The following is a 17,306-nucleotide window of genomic DNA, read 5'->3' as shown; positions in this document are numbered from 1 at the left end:
CTCATTTTTCTTAAGAGTCTGGCTTAGCAATTGTGTTCTGGGGTTAACCTCTAGAGGGACATAAGGATCTTCCTGGTTTCATAGACTCGTAGGGAAGAGACAGTAAGCTAGTGATACTATTGAATACTGATGATTAGGCCTTTGTTCAGGCATTTAACATGCATTAATAGGGGTGCCTGTGTGGCTCAGTTGTTAAGCGTCTGACTCGATTTTGGCTTGGGTCATGATCTTGGGGGCCTGGGATTGAGCCCCGTGTCCAGCTCCACGCTCAGCACAGAGTCCACTTGTCCCTTTCCCTGCCCCCCTTGTGTGCTCTCCCTGTCTCAAATGAAGATTTTTTTTTTTTAAGATTTTATTTATTTGAGAGAGATAGAGACAGCCAGCGAGGGAACACAAGGGAGTGGTAGCTCCCACTCCCGGGGGAGTGGGAGAGGGAGAAGCAGGCTTCCCGCAGAGCAGGGAGCCTGATGCGGGGCTTGATCCCAGGACCCTGGGATCATGAACTGAGCCGAAGGCAGATGCTTAACGACTGAGCCACCCAGACACCCCAATAAAATCTTCAAAAAAAAAAAAAAGGCTTCCAAGTCATATTCCAGATTGTATGCAGTAGTCTAGTTGTGACCTAGCTAGACCTTAACCTTAATGTTTATGTCATCCAGTATTCTAACATTGACTTTATTTACTTATTTTTAAAGATTTATTTATTTGACAGAGAGAGGGACAGCGAGAGAGGGAACACAAGCAGGGGGAGTGGGAGAGGGAGAAGCAGGCTTCCCGTGGAGCAGGGAGTCCGATGCGGGGCTTGATCCCAGGACCCTGGGATCATGACCTGAGTCGAAGGAAAACGCTTAATGACTGAGCCGCCCAGGCACCCCCAAACATTGACTTTAAACAACAGTGGCATACATACATGCTAGAGCCAAGTAAAATGTCCATCCTGTATGCATGTAACCATAAGTTATGGCTCATGGTCATAAACCTGCATTGACTCACTTCAGATAATTGTGATAATTTCTGATTACTTTGGAGTAACTTTTAGAATTAGAAATACTCATATTACAGACAAGGTTTCTTAGAGAGATACATAGAGAATTAGCTAAGAGGTACTTGCATTATTTTTCTATACAACAATATAAACTGTCTATAGATAATTTATGTTTTTATTTTTCCTTGTTAATACTTTTTCTTTACTAAAAATAAAAATATTCTATAGTCTTGATAAATATATATATATATAGAGAGAGAGATGGGTAGATAGTACATAATACATAAAGTAATGCCTTTATGATTCTCTGGCAGTTTCCAACTGGCATTGCATAGTCTGTTTGCCACGTGCTTTACCCTTATATTGTTCATTTGCTTTCCAGGGGACTTTCACTGATGAGAAGTCAAAAGCTTCCCACCACATTTATCCATATCCTTCCTCACAAGAGGATGGTAAGTTAATTTTTGGTTATGAACTCCTACTTCACTAGATTTTAAGATTTGTCAGAGATTTAAACAGTATTACCAGCTTTTTGAAAAAGAGACTTTCAAGTATTAAATAACTTGCACAGATTATTTAAATGTAGTTTTCTATTTGCTGAATTGGTCTAAGTAAATTAATTCTTTGATGTCCAACTTTTTGATCGTTTGACTTATATTTCTTTCTTTGTTATCTGGGTGTTTAGGTGTGCCTTATGTATTAACTTTATTAATGTTTGCTGTGTCCCTTGTGTTCTGAAAATTAAGAGACATTGCAAAATGAAAGAACATCTCTGGGGAAGGTGGGCTTACTGGCCGTCTGAATGGGGTCCCTCAGCAATATTTTAGTTTGGTGAATTTAAAGTGGTTCAGATTCTGAACTTTAGCTCTTCTATCCTGCAGGTTGATTTTGTCCGTGGCCAGAGTTTGATAGGGCAATGGAAACTGATTTTTTGAGAAAGAAAATATGAATTAATAAATTAACCAGATTAATTTGAGAAATAGGTCTTCTATAAGGGATCAAGTCTTCTGGTTAACATAACATATCCCTTTAGGTGACATGACTTTAGGTCATCTGTATAAGAAGCTAAATTATATCAGATTTGAGTTGCTAATTACCCCATACTGAGTATTTTTTCTGACCAGTGCAATTATGCTAGAAGTCAATAACAACAAGATTACCAGACAATCCATGTATGTTTGAAAATTAAGAAATATATTGCCAGGTAATTCATGGGTCAAAGAAGAAATTACAATGGAAATAGGAAATCCTTGGAACTGAATAATTATGAAATGAATGATAAAGTACAAGAATGTTAAATTTTGTTGGAGACAGCTGAAGCTACGCCCAGAGGGAAATTTCTATCTTTAAATGTGTATGTTAGGAAAGAAGAAGGACTGAAAAATCAATGATGCACACATCTTTCTCAAGAGATTGGAAAAATAATAGCAAATTAAACCTGAGGAAAGAATGAAGTAATTAAGAGCGAAAATTAATGATGTGGAAAATATACAGGAGCCAGGTGCTTAGCAGTGTCAGAAATCGTTCTCAGAAAAGATCAGTAAGGCTATTCAAATCGTGCTGCAAGTAAGCAAGAGAAAAAGAAAGAACAAATAATGTCAAGAGTGGAAGAGGGACATTGTTACAGATCCTACAGATATCGAAAACAGTTGATAGGTTGCTTGATGGCTTATGCATGGTGTCAGATCTAAAGAAACCATTGCCTTATCCAGAGTCATGAAATTTTACAGTTTTAGCTGTTACATTTAGGTCTTTTCATCATCAGTTTGGTAGCTAAAAGTTTGATTTTATTTGTTACAGTCAAAAATCTCAGCTCTGTGATTATTACGCTTTTATAAAGTGAGAAATCTCATCCTGTGTTTACCTGGTTGTTTCTCAGCCTTTTTCCTGTTAGGTAATAGCAACTGGTGCCCACTAGATGGGGGTGGTGGATAGCTGTGATGTTAGAATACTGATTCTGTTGCTGGCTCTTTCTCTAATAAGGCTGATATAAAACTTTTACCATGTGAGCTTTTTGAGAAAAATTGCCTTTTACAAAAGATCTGAACTGTAATTGTTACATCTGGCTGCTTAATGATTCCTTTGTGGTGCTAGTTTTATTTTTCTCCTTTGTTTAATACAACCTAGTTTACTGCATACTGATGATGCTCGCTTGGTATTAGTAGTTAGAGCAATTGTTAGGGGATAGCATTTAAATTTAATTTTTAATATATTGAAGGTTATTTTTGAAATATAAGACATGATTTGGCACACTGTACAATTTACCTTAGAATAACTGTCAGGTAAATGTTGACTCTCAGCAAAGCCTTGTGCTGGGCTTCTTAAAAGTACTTGTTTCAGGTAAGTGTGCAGATGATAACAGTACCAGCCACAAACACATTAGAAACCGTATTGTAAAACCCTTGAAAATGCAATATACCTTTAATGAGGATTAGTCAAAATTTAAAATAAAAGGTGATATTTAATGGGCCTTAATCTGTTGGTAAGATTTGGGGTATGTTATGCTAGAAGGGGCAAAAGCATAGAGGTAATAAATTAGGAACTTTGAGGAAAAGGAATTGGCAAAGTTTGGCTATATATCTTAGCACAGTGGGAGAGAAGAGTAGGTAGGTGAGATGACAAAGCTCTAGTGTAGAGTTTTGTTTTATTAGGTGGATGAGGGTGAGGGTAGATAATATGATTTTAGTGGAGAGAAATTTGCAACTGTGGCTGTATTAGGAAAATTTGCCTGGGAGCTGATTTCTGGGACATATGATATAAGGAGACTGGTCAGAGCAAGACCCTTTGGAATGCTTTGAGTTAACTTGCTGAGTGAGGGAAAATTGTGTCCTTGGATGAGATAAATACATTTATCAGGAGAGCAAAGGAAATTAGATGGCAAGCCAAGGATGGTCCATATCTTAAAAGTCATGGGAAAATAAGGAGAGCATTTTAAAATGCAGGAGGTTGGCAATGGAACTGTTCTACAAAGAAATAAAAGTGAGGACTGAGACAAGGCATTTGGATTTGTCAATAAGGAAATAATTGGTAACCTTTGAGAATGAAGTTTTGGTAACTTGCCAGTGAGGGTAAGTTGTAGAGTTGGTGGAAGATCACAAATTCTCAGAATGTATGACAGGGAAAAGAAAGTGGAGGATGGCTTTTTCGCAACGGTTTGCTGCCAGAACACAGGTGTTGTGAAAACCACTGCTCAACCTAAACCAAAATGGGAAAGAAAAAGACTCACATCAGCATCGTTGTCAGTGGACACGTAGATTCGGGCAAGTCTACCACTACTGGTCATCTGATCTACAAATGTGGTGGGATCGACAAAAGAACTATCGAAAAATTTGAGAAGGAGGCTGCTGAGATGGGAAAGGGCTCCTTCAGGTATGCCTGGGTCTTGGATAATCTGAAAGCTGAACGTGAACGTGGTATCACCATTGATATCTCCCTGTGGAAATTCGAGACCAGCAAGTATTACGTGACCATCATTGATGCCCCAGGACACAGAGACTTTATCAAAAACATGATTATAGGCACATCTCAGGCTGACTGTGCTGTCCTGATTGTTGCTGCTGGTGTTGGTGAATTTGAAGCCGATATCTCCCAAGAATGGGCAGACCCGTGAACATGCCCTTCTGGCTTACACACTGGGTGTAAAACAACTAATTGTTGGTGTTAACAAGATGGATTCCACTGAACCACCCTATGGCCAGAAGAGATAGGAGGAAATCGTTAAGGAAGTCAGCACCTGCATTAAGAAAATGGGCTACAACCCCAACACAGTAGTGTTTGTGCCAGTTTCTGGTTGGAATGGTGACAACATGCTGGAGCCAAGTGCTAACATGCCTTGGTTCAAGGGATGGAAAGTCACCCATAAAGATGGGAATGCCAGTGGAACCACACTGTTTGAAGCTCTGGATTGCATTATGCCGCCCTTGCGTCTGCCTCTCCAGGACGTCTACAGAATTGGTGGTATTGGTACTGTGCCTGTGGGCCGAGTCGAGACTGGTGTTCTTAAACCTGGCATGGTGGTCACCTTTGCTCCAGTCAGTGTTACCACTGAAGTAAAGTCTGTTGAAATGCACCATGAAGCTTTGAATGAGGCTCTTCCTGGGGACAATGTGGGCTTCAATGTCAAGAACATATCTGGGGGCGCCTGGGTGGCTCAGATGGTTGAGTGTCTGCCTTTGGCTCGGGTCATGGTCCCGGGGTCCTGGGATCGAGCCCCGCATCGGGCTCCCTGCTCAGCGGGGAGCCTGCTTCTCCCTCTGCTTCTCTCTCTCTCTTTCTCTGTCTCTCATGAATAAATAAATAAAATCTTTAAAAAAAAAAAAAGAACATATCTGTCAAAGATGTTTGTTGTGGCAGTGTGGCTGGTGACAGCAAAAATGACCCACCCATGGAAGCAGCTGGCCTCACGGCTCAGGTGATTATCCTGAACCATCCAGGCCAAATCAGTGCTGGATATGCACCTGTGCTGGATTGTCACAGCTCACATTGCTTGCAAGTTTGCTGAGCTGAAGAAGATAGATCGTCGTTCTGGAAAAAAGCTGGAAGATGGTCCCAAGTCCTTGAAATCTGGTGATGCTGCCATTTTTGATATGGTTCCTGGCAAGCCTGTGTGTGTTGAGAGCCTCTCTGACTCTCCTCCTCTGGGCTGTTTTGCTGTTCGTGACATGAGACAGACAGACGATTGCTGAGGGTGTCATCAAAGCAGTGGACAAGAAGGCAGCTGGAGCTGGCAAGGTCACCAAGTCTGCCCAGAAAGCTCAGAAGGCTAAATGAATATTATCCCCAATACATGCCACCCCAGTCTTAATCAGTGGTGGAAGAACTGTCTCAGAACTGTGTGTTAATTGGCCATTTAAGTTTAATAGTAAAAGACTGGTTAATGATAACAGTGCATCGTAAGACCTTCAGAAGGAAAGGAGAATTTGTGGACCATTTTGTGTGTGTGTGTGTGTGTGTGTGTGTGTGTGTGTGTGTGTGTGTGTGTGTGTGTGTGTGTGTGTGTGTGTGTGTGTGTGTGTGTGTGTGTGTGTGTGTGTGGTGTGTGTGTGTGTGTGTGTGTGTGGTGTGTGTGTGTGTGTGTGTGTGTGTGTGTGTGTGTGTGTGTGTCAGTTTTAAGTTATTAGTTTTTAAAATCAGTACTTTTTAATGGAAACAACTTGACCAAAAATCCATCACAGAATTTTGAGACCCATTAAAACAAAAGTTTAATGAGGGAAAAAAAAAAAAGGAAAGTGGAGGATGCCATCCAGCAGGTGGCCAGGCTTTTGTCTTTTCAAGATTTGGCTTTGCAGTTTATTTCTGGGCAGAGCAAAAGTAAACTGAAGCACATAATAGAGTTGAAACCTGGAAGGGATAAAGGAATTGATTTAAAAACATGGGTTGCGGGGGGCATCTGGGTGGCTCAGTCCGTTAAGCATCTGCCTTCAACTCAGGCCATGATCCCAGGGTCCTGGGATCGAGCCCCGCATCGGGCTCCCTTCTCGGTGGAGAGCCTGCTTCTCCCTCTCCCTCTACTGCTCCCCTCTCTTGTGCACTCTTGATCTCTGTCAAATAAGTAAAATCTTAAAAAAAAAAAGGGGGCGCCTGGGTGGCTCAGTCAGTGAAGCATCTGCCTTCTGCTCAGGTCATGATCCTGGGGTCCTGGGATTGAGTCCTGCATCGGGCTCCTTGCTCAGCGGGTAGCCTGCATCTCCCTCTGCCTCTGCCTGTTGCTCCCCCAGCTTGTGCTTTCTATCAGTCTCTCTGTGTCAAATAAATAAATAAAATCTTAAAACATCAACAACAAAAAAACCATGGATTGAATTACTGGTTTTAGTAGAAAGTATGTATTTCTCTAAGGAATGAGAATTTTTAAAAATCAAGATACTCATTAGAAGAGGAAGATAAATCTTACTCTACAACATTTTTTTAGATGAGTGGATATGTCCCTCAGGCTTTATCATCTTCATTCTTTTTGTTATCTGACTTGAGAATTTCAAATGTCTAGTCTTTGAGTTCTCAGATTCTTTCTTCTGATGGGTCAAATCTGATGTTGAGCCCTCTAGTGGAGTTTTCAATTCAGTTATTCTATAATTCCAGAATTTTTGTTTGATTCTTTTTTATAGTTTGTCACTTTGTTGATACTCTTATTATTGTTCATACATCATTTTCCTAATTTTATTTAGTTATTTAATGTTCTTTTGTTCTTTTATAGTGCACTGAGTCTCTTTTAAACCATTATTTTAATTTCTGTATATCAATTTCGTATTCTGCAACTTTACTGAATTCATTTATTCTAAGTTTTTCAGTGCAGTCTAGGATTTTCTAAATACAGTAGCATGAATTCTGCAGATGGTGATCGTTTCACTTCTTCCTTTCCAATTTGGATGCCTTTTATTTCCTTTTCTTGCCTAATTGCTGTGGCTAGGACTGCCAGTACTGTGTTGGATAAAAATGGTGACAGTGGGTATCCTTGTCTTGTTTCTGATCTTAGAGGAATAACTTTCAGCTTTTCACCATTGAGTATGATGTTAGCTGTGGACTTGTCATATATGGCCTTTATTATGTTGAAGTATGTTTCCTCTATCCCACTTTATCAAGAGTTTTTATTCTAGCTGTGGGCCTATGAGATATGGCCTTTATTATGTTGAGGTATGTTCTCTCTATACCACTTTATCAAGAGTTTTTATTTGTAAGTGGAAGTTGAACTTTGTCAAATGTTTTTTTCTGCATCTATTGAGGTGATCATATGATTTTTGTCCTTCATTTTGTTAACGTGGTATATCACTTTGATTGATTTGCTGGTGTTGAACCATCCTTGCATCCCTGGAATAAATCCCAGTTGATCATGATGTATGATCTTTTTAATGTATTGTTGAATTTGGATAATATTTGCTTGAGGATTTTTTCATCTGTGTTGACCAGGGATATTGGCCTTGGCCTGTAATTTTTTTTTTCTTGGCACCTTTGTCTGGTTTTAGTATCTGGATAATGCTGGCCTTGTAAAATAAGTTTGGCAGTATTCCTTCCTCTTGTTTTTTGGAAGAGTTTGAAAGGATTGGTATTAAATCTTCTTGGAATGTTTTGATATAATTCACTAGTGAAGCCATCTGGTCTGGGACTTCTGTTTGTAGGGGGTTTTTAAGTTACTGATTCAATCTCCTTACTAGTAATCAGTCATTTCAGATTCTCTGTTCATGATTCAGTCTTAGAAGGTTGTATATTTCTAGGAATTTATCTGTTTCTTCTAGGTTGTACAGTTTGTTGGTGTTTAACTGTTTGTAGTAGTTTCTTACAATCCTTTTTATTTCTGCGGTATCAGTTGTAACATCTCTTTCATTTCTGATTTTAATGATTGGAGCACTTTCTCTTCCTTGACGAGTCAATTTTGTTTATTTATTTTTATTTTTTATTTTTTTAAGTTTTTATTTTTTTAAAGATTTTACTTATTTATTTGAGAGAGAGAATGAGATAGAGAGCATGAGAGGGGAGAGGGTCAGAGGGAGAAGCAGACTCCCCACTGAGCAGGGAGCCCGATGCGGGACTTGATCCCGGGACTCCAGGATTTACTTTTTAAAGATTTTATTTATTTAGAGAGAGAGTGAGAGTACAAGCAGGGGGAACAGCAAGGGAGAGGGAGAAGCAGCCTCCCCACTGAGCAGGGAGTCCAATGCGGGGCTCGATCCCAGGACCCTGAGATTATGGCCTGAGCTGAAGGCAAACCCACAGAGCCACCCAGGAGCCCCAGTTTTGTTTATTTTTTTCAAATAACCAGCTCTTGGCTTTATTGATCTTTTATATTGTCTTTTTAGTCTCTGTTTCATCTATTCCTGCTCTGATTTTTGGTATTTCCTTCCTTCTACTAACTTTGGGCTTCATTTGTTCTTTTTCTAGTTCCTTGAGGTGTAAAGTTAGGTTGTTTGAGATTTTTCTTGTTTCTTGAAGTAGGCATTTACCACTGTGACCTTCCCTCTTAGAATTGCTTTCGCTGTATCCTCAGAATTTTGGTATGTTCTTTTTTGTTTTGGATTTTTAAAATTTCTCTCTTGATTTGTTGTTGTTGACCCATTGGCTTTTCATTTAAAATGATTATTTTGGGGCACCTGGGTGGCTCTGTTGTTTAAGTATCCAACTCTCTTTATTTATTTATTTATTTATTTGACAGAGACAGAGAGCGAGAGAGGGAACACAAGCAGGGGGAGTGGGAGAGGGAGAAGCAGGCTTCCCGTTAAGCAGGGAGCCCGATGTAGGGCTCAATCCCAGGACCCTAGGATAACGACCTGAGCCGAAGGCAGATGCTCAATGAACTGAGCCACCCAGGTGCCCCCAGCGTGGAGCCCACTTTAGAAAAAAAACAAAAACAACATTACTTTGTATTTGTCAGATAATTTATAGATCTTTTCCTCTAGGGTCAGTTTTTGAGATTAATTATTTTCCTTTGATTAGACCATTTTCCCTTTCTCTTTGGGTGTCTTGTTATTTTCTGCTGTGTTTTGTGCCTTTGAATGAACAGCTGCCTCTCCTGGTCTTTATAGCCTGACTTTGTACAGGGGAAGACCTTCACCAGTCAGCTCAGCTTGAGATTCGAGGCATCTCTCAAAGGTTTTCAGAGGATGCATCTTCTCTGCACTTGTGTGTGTAAAGAGTATGCTGCTTTCTCTTTCAGGAGCTTGTAATATCTTGCTTTCTCTGTGTCTCTCTGCTTTACCACAAGTTCTCTGTTGTTGCAACAAGCCACTGAGCTCTCTTTTGATCTTTGTGGTGCCCAGGCTTCCAAAGAATGCTGGTTCCCCATCAGCACTGAGTCATTTGAGACAGAAACCTGTCCCTTGGGCAGCCCTCAGAAAAGTCAGAACATAGGATGTACATTCCACTCTTCTTTCTCCCTACCAGGGGAGAAGTTGGGATCTTGGTGCTTTCTCCTGATCACACCCAGTTGACCAGCCTCTGTCTGTGGCATTACTGGTTCTCTGGTACTACAGTAAGTTGCTTAGATTTCATTTGTTCTCATTGACCACCACACATCCAAAATATGTCCATTCTGTCAGTGCTCTAAGTCCAGTGAGGCAAACAGCCCCCCTAATAATTTGGAATATTGGATGCACATTCAGTCTTCTCTTTTCAACCGAAGGGAGAAGCTGCAAGCTGAGCTTTTCCCCCCTGATCCTGCTGAACTCTGCTGGCTTGGGAGAATTTCTATTGCCGTGGATACGAAATGGCTTTTCTTACTGTTACAATGCAGCTGTTCTTGACTTTGAGCTTGCCTGAAGTACTGCAACTCCTTAATTGGGTCCTAGAGTTCTCATGGAGACTTTTTAGGTGGTATATTGGTGTTAAGTCAGTGTCTCTGTGGTGGAACAAGGTCTGGGGCCTCCTGTAATGTTACTTTGTTACTTCCTATGCATGATGGCCAAATAACATTACATTGTATGGATATACTACCTTTTGTTTAGCCAATTGTAAGTTTATGAACACTTACTTATAAATAATGCTATTATGATCCTTTGTGTGCAGGTTATAGTGTGGATGTATGGTTCCAGTTCTCTTGTGTTTATACCTAGAAATTGAATTGCTGAGCCATATTGGCAACTCTGTATTAAACATTTTCTTATACCACCACAATGTTTCCCAAGGTAGCTATACCATTTTACAGTCCCATCAGCATTGTATGGAAATACCAATTTCTCTACATTCTCATCAACACTTTTTATTTGCTCTGTTTTTATATTAGCCATTCTGGTGGGTGTTAGGCAGTATCTCTTTGTGGTTTTGATTTGCATTTCCTTAATTGTTAATGATCCCATGATCCCAAATGTCTTTTCATGTGCTTTTGGGCCATTTGTATATCTTCTTTGGAGAAATGTTTCATTTGCTCCTTTGCTTGTGTTTTTTTTTCCTTTTTTTTTTTAAGATTTGTTTATTCGTGGTGGGGGGTGGCGCAAAGGGAAAAGGAGAGAGAGAATCTCCAGCAGACTCCCTTTGAGTGTGGAACCTGAAGTGGGGCTCGATCCCATGACCCTGAGATAATGACATGAGCCAAAACCCAAGAGTCAGATGGTCAACTAATGAGCTACCCAGGTGCCCTCCTTTGCTTGTATTTTAGTTAGACTATGTCCTTATTGTTGAGTTGTGAGAGTTATGTATATATTCTCAGTTCAGACTAATTTTTACTCATAAAACTGGCTGTTTTATTGGTTCTGTGTAGCATATGATTATCTCTGGGAAGAATGTGGATTTATATCTCTAACCATTAGTTATTTCTGCTACTGGGAAAATTTCCAAAGGCAATCACTGCCACAGTCTCTTTCTATCAAAATCAGCTGTAAAAAGAATGAGTATTCTTTTTTCTTTACCTCCTAAAGCTGCACAGCCTTTGAAGATAGATTTAGTATCCTAAAGGGCAGTTCTTACTAGTTAAGAGTCAGTATATTTTGTTTGTTGCTACATAGTGAGTTATGAAAGACCAACTGGCCTCCTCTTCACTTTTTCCTTGGCCATTTTGGGATATCAGGTTAAGGACCTGGCTTGATTTCTTCCTATTCACTTTCTCTCAAGATAGTAAGGTGAACAGTTGGATGCTTGAAAAAGAACACAGGCTTGGGGCACCTGGCTGGTAGAGCATGTGACTCTTGAGCTCTGGGTGGTGAGTTCAAGCCTCACATTGGGTGTGGAGCCTACTTCAAATAAAAATTAAAAAACAAAACAAAACATAGGCATGTGGGCTTTCATGCCTTTAGTCAGTGAAGCTGGGACGATTTCTTGTTGAAATTGGCAATGAAAAGCCACTTTTACTTAGCTGGTTTCACTTAAGTTTTTCTGTTTTGCTATTTCTTGGGTTTCAAGGGGCTTGCTTTATTAATTTCCTCTGAGCACTAGAGACAAGTTTGCTAAGCTAAATTTAGACTACCAAAGAAACACCTCATAACTAGTACTAGAATGTAGATACAATACAACTATAATTCAAATCAATAAGGGTCATCCTGTAAATTTGTATAAATTTACACCTGTCTTTGGTAAGGAAACTCAAAATAAAAATATCTAATATGATCATATGCTTAAACTGTTGTTGGGAAGGCTAAATTAACAGGTAGGATGCCATTAAAAAATAATAAAAATAGTATTATTGGTAAAAGCTTGATGTAGCAGTCTGTGAAGTGCTATAGGATACCAGAGAAAGTGAATCTAGAAGAAGAAGAGTATATGGTGAAACTTCATCAAGGACATGAAGCAGGACTTACACCTTGAAAAATGTATAGTAACTGCAAAGCCTCACAGAAAGAGGGAGGAGAGGTTTTACTTGGAAATGTGGTAGTAAAGAATATAGTGATCGTGATTTGGATGGAATTGGAGAAACAGGCAGGTGGGTGGGAGGGGGGAGTATTTTACTGCAGTGGACAGTTGGATTTGCCAAGAGTAATGGATAATAGGCCTGTGCTATAGTAGTTCTGAATACATGGCTGAAAAACTTTCTCTTAATATAACAGATATAACGTTCATTTATGAGAAAAGATTTTGGGGGGGTGCTTATGAGCAAACCAAAAATTCTAAGTAGAAATTAAGTCTAAATAGCAGTTTATTCATTTATTTTGTTAGCTTGACTAAAGTATTTTCTTTTTCCCTTTCAGAAGAGTGGTTGAGACCGGTGATGAGAAAAGATAAGCAGGTGTTAGTGCATTGGGGGTTTTACCCAGACAGGTAATGTCGACATGTCCTGAGATCTGGTATCAAGATTTTTTTTCAGTGGAAGCCAGAGTTATTTATGTATAGTTTCATTTTCGGAATAGTGACAAATTTGCTTCAGTGCTTGATCTCACTTTTTGAGTCTTACTAAGTTACGGAATTCAATTCAAAGCCCCAGTTTGCTGCATTTGCCAAAACACCCCTTCAATATGGTATTAGACTGCTAATATAGATTTGTTTCCTTCAAGAAATGAATTTTTCTCCCTAGTATTTTATGACTATTTAGTTTTATTTGTTTCTTAAAAAATCTTTATGCCATACTATTAAGAGTGAATTATTTTATTTCCAAATAGAGTTTTTCTTCTTGGCAGAAATTTATTTCCCTATTGTCGTTACTACTTTGAAATAATCATAGCTCATACTGTGCTTCGTTCTCTAAGTATAGATAAAGAATATTATAAATATGAACTAGATGTTAGTGAAAATGGTGGTCCTTTTTAGATTTATACCGTGCCTACATAGGACACTGATAAATAAGGATAACCTTCCATGAACTTCATCTTCTTAAACTTACAGTGGAGCTGTGGGGAGGATTGTGACCATTGTGGGTTTTTCATGTCAGACTGGTCCTGTTTCATCTGTACCTCTGTCCACTTTTATTAACCTTCTCATATTATTGGAAGCAAATCCCGCACATAACATTTTAATGATAAATATTTCAATATGTATTTCTAAATAATGCCTCATTTGTTTAAAAAATAGTAAGGGTAATATTGTCAAATCTAAAAAACAAAATTCCTTTATGTCATCTATTCAGTATTGTCATATGCGATACATATTAATTTATAGATTGATATTTGTTGGAAGTAGAATTCAGCCACATTTTGTGATTAATTGATATATTTCTTAACACATTTTTCAGTGTCTAGGTTCTCTCTTTGTCTTCCCTACCCACCTGACCACATGCATTGTATTATTTAAGAAACCAGGGTGTGTGTCCTATAGAGTTTACCACAATGTGGGTTTTTTTTTTTTTTAATGCCATCACTGTGGTGTATTTGAACATGTTTCTCCATTCTCTGTATTTCCTTTAAATTGGCAGTTGGATCTAGAGTTAATCAGAGTGTATTTCAGTTTATGGAGGGAATAAGACTATTGCATAGATGTGTGTTCTTCATCATCTGATGATGACCCATAATGTCTGGCTGTGTGCTCCATTTTTTTTTTTTTTTTTTAAGATTTTACTTATTTATTTGAGAGTGAGCAAGAGAGAGAGCACAAGCAGGGGGAGAAGTAGACTCTCCGCTGAGCAAGGAGCCCAATTCAGGGCTCGATTCCAGGACTCTAGGATCATGACCTGAGCCAAAGGCAGACGCTTAACTGATTGAGCCACCCAGGTGCCCCCCCGTGCTCTTTTTAAAAAAATATTCTTTTATTTATTTATTTTTAAAGATTTATTTCTTTATTTGAGAAAAAGAGTGAGAGAGAGAGAGCATGAGCATGGGGAGAGGGAGAGGGAGAAACAGGCTCCCCGCCGAGCAGGGAGCCTGATGTGGGACTTGATCCCAGAACCCCAGGATCATGACCTGAGCTGAAGGCAGACGTTTAACCAACTGAGCCACCCAGGCACCCCAGGTTGTGTGCTCTTTTTAAGTTAATCTATTTGAATAACTATTTTACTTATAAAGATATTTATTTATTTATTTATTTATCTTTTGAAAGATATTTATTTATTTATTTATTTATTATTTATTTATTTCACAGAGAGAGAGAGAGAGAGAGAGAGAGAGCGCACACACAAGCAGGCAGAGGGAGAGGGAGAAGCAGGGTCCCCGCTGAGCAAAGAGCCCAGTGTGGGGCTTGATCCCAGGATCCTCGGATCATGACCTGAGCTGAAGGCAGACCCCTTACCCGACTGAGCTACCCAGGCACCCCAGGATTTTAATTTTTTTAAAGATTATTTATTTGAGTGAGAGAGAGAGAGAAAAGGAGTAGGGGGGAGGGACAGATGAAGAAAATCTCAAGCAGACTCCACACTGAGTATGGAGCCTGACGCAGGGCTCGATCCCATGACCTGAGCTGAAACCAAGAGTGATGCTTAACCAACTGTGCCACTCAGGCACTCCTGTAAAGATTTTTTTTTTTCATTTTTAAAAATTTAAATTCAGTGAATAAACATATAGTGTGTTACTGGTTTCTGAGGTAGAGGTCAGTGGTTCATCAGTCTTACATAATACTCTGTGCTCATTACATACGTGCCCTCATTAATGTCTATCACCTAGTTACCCCATCTTCCTACTTCCCTCCCCTCCAGTAACCCTCAGTTTGTTTCCTGTGATTTAAGAGTCTCTTATGGTTTGTATCCCTCTCTAATTTCATCTTGTTTTATTTTTTTCCTCTCTTCCCCTATGATCCTCTGATTTGTTTCTTAAATTCCACATGTAAGTGAGATCATATGATAATTGTCTTTCTCTGATTATTTCGCTTAGCATAATACCAGGATATTTTTTAAGGAAGGAAATACATCTTTAGATATGTTCAGAATTCTAAGAGTATATGCACAGTTTTCATACGGGTTGAGTTAATGAGAACCAGATTGAATCAGCTTTCTGAACCATAATTGATTCCTTTAAATGAACTAACAGATTTTTAAATAATATTTAAATGAATTCTTCCTATAAAACATTTCTAGTCTTGAGGCTTCAAGTAGTCCTTGGCACTGTTAAGCAAACCTTTCAATATTATGGGAAATCCTAAAGGAAATCAATTTGCCCTTTGAAACATTTAGATGGAAACTCAGATTTACGATGACTAGCTTCATAAGTATACAGTTGAAATAAATTTTATAATAACACAGTAAAAACATGTTAGCCTGTTTGCTAACCTTTTCTTTATGTTTCAGATAGGATATAGTGGCTAGTTTGAGTCTTATCTTCTTAAGGCCTTGTTCACTTTCTTTATTAACTATATAGCAGTACCCCCACCCCCCTCATCTGTGAGGACTTCATTTTTTTTTTTTTTTTTTTTTTTAAAGATTTTATTTATTTATTTGAGAGAGAGAATGAGAGATAGAGAGCACGAGAGGGAAGAGGGTCAGAGGGAGAAGCAGACTCCCCGCTGAGCAGGGAGCCCGATGTGGGACTCGATCCTGGGACTCCAGGATCATGACCTGAGCCGAAGGCAGTCGCTTAACCAACTGAGCCACCCAGGCGCCCTTCATTTTTTTTTTTTTAAAGATTTTATTTATTTATTTGAGAGAGAGAATGAAATAGAGAGAGCTTGAGAAGGGGGAGGGTCAGAGGGAGAAGCAGACTCCCTGCTGAGCAGGGAGCCCGATGCGGGACTCGATCCCGGGACTCCAGGATCATGACCTGAGCCGAAGGCAGTCGGTCAACCGATTGAGCCACCCAGGCGTCCTGTGAGGGCTTTATTTTAAAGACTCCCAGTGTATGCCTGAAACCATGGATAGTACTGAATCCTATATATACTATATTTTTTCCCTGTATGTACATACCTGTGATAAAAGTTCATTTATAAATTAGGCACAGTAAGAGATGAACAGCAATAACTAATAATAAAGTAGAACAGTTGGAATGGTATAGTGTAAGAAAAGTTATATGAATATGGTCTCTCTCTTCTCTTAAAATACCTTATTGTACTGTACTCACCCTTCTTGTGATGACGTGGGATGATAAATGCCTGCATGGTGACGAAGTGAGGTGAGTGGTGCAGGCACTGTGATGTTGTGTTAGGTTTCTGCGGTCAGAAGGAGGACCATCTGCTTTCAACCACGTTTGACTGCGGATAACTGGAAGTGCAGGATGTAAAACCCGGGGTAAGGAGGGACTCCTGGAGTTTGTGCCCTCACTTCTACCTCTGTGACAGTTTGTATTCAAGACTTTTAGAGAATGTAAGGTTATCAGTTGCTAACTCACCATTGTTATCTTTATCTGTTATAATTAATAACTTGGCAGACGATCTTTTTTTCTCCAGCTCATGTTTTAAGTGTTCCTAGAAAACTTTTATCAGAGTGCCATTCATAGACATACAGAGCAGTGCTTGTTCCCTATGCTTTTGAACTGACTTCTGAGTAGTGGCTGCAGGGAGCCAGTGCTTGTTACCATACTTGTATTTAATTTAGATATCCCTTGCTTTTACAGTAATTTATTGGCCAGTATAGTAGCGTTGACAGTTTCAGTTTGGTAGATAATTTTATGCTTACCTCAGAGTTGTAGAGGAGCAGGGGGAGTGATTCAAGAGAGAACCCTTGAGCAAAGAGGTGTGAAGATAGGAGGGGTGAGCCATATGATACCTGGGTTGCGAGAAGCCTCTATAAAGTGTTTGAAGTGGCCACTGCCTGGCATTTTTAAAGAACGCCATGAAAGCCCAGGTGGCTCGACTGAAATATGATTTGAGGAGAGAGTACTAGGAGATGGGGTCAGAGTGGCAGTCAGAGGACCAGATCATGAGGCCTTGGCAATCCACCGTAAGGATTTTGGCTCTTTGAGTGAGGTGGGAGTTGTTGGAAGGTTTTGAGTAGTGGTATTGTGGATGGACTAGATTTTCTAAAGGATCACTTTGGTTGCTTGTGAAAAATGGACTCAGGGGCTTTGGGCAGAAGTAGAAGGGTGAGAAGTAGATAGATTCTGGGCATATTTTGAAGATG

General features: G+C 39.5%; 1 protein-coding gene across 3 annotated transcripts in view; it reads left to right on the top strand.

The window, feature by feature from the left end:
* The window catches only part of SMARCC1 (SWI/SNF related, matrix associated, actin dependent regulator of chromatin subfamily c member 1), a 174,828-nt gene that overhangs the window by 45,283 nt on the left and 112,239 nt on the right, over positions 1 to 17,306 (top strand). For all 3 annotated transcript variants that reach the window (XM_027584621.2, XM_027584620.2, XM_027584622.2), the window contains exons 6-7: positions 1,368 to 1,437; positions 12,586 to 12,655. In XM_027584621.2, the coding sequence (XP_027440422.1) occupies positions 1,368 to 1,437; positions 12,586 to 12,655 (140 nt within the window). The remainder of the gene's footprint in view (positions 1 to 1,367; positions 1,438 to 12,585; positions 12,656 to 17,306) is intronic.

The sequence above is a fragment of the Zalophus californianus genome, chromosome 1, assembly GCF_009762305.2.
Source record: "Zalophus californianus isolate mZalCal1 chromosome 1, mZalCal1.pri.v2, whole genome shotgun sequence".
Lineage (NCBI taxonomy): Eukaryota > Metazoa > Chordata > Mammalia > Carnivora > Otariidae > Zalophus > Zalophus californianus.
Note: the sequence above shows the minus strand (reverse complement) of the source record. Positions and strands in the feature narration are given on the sequence as shown.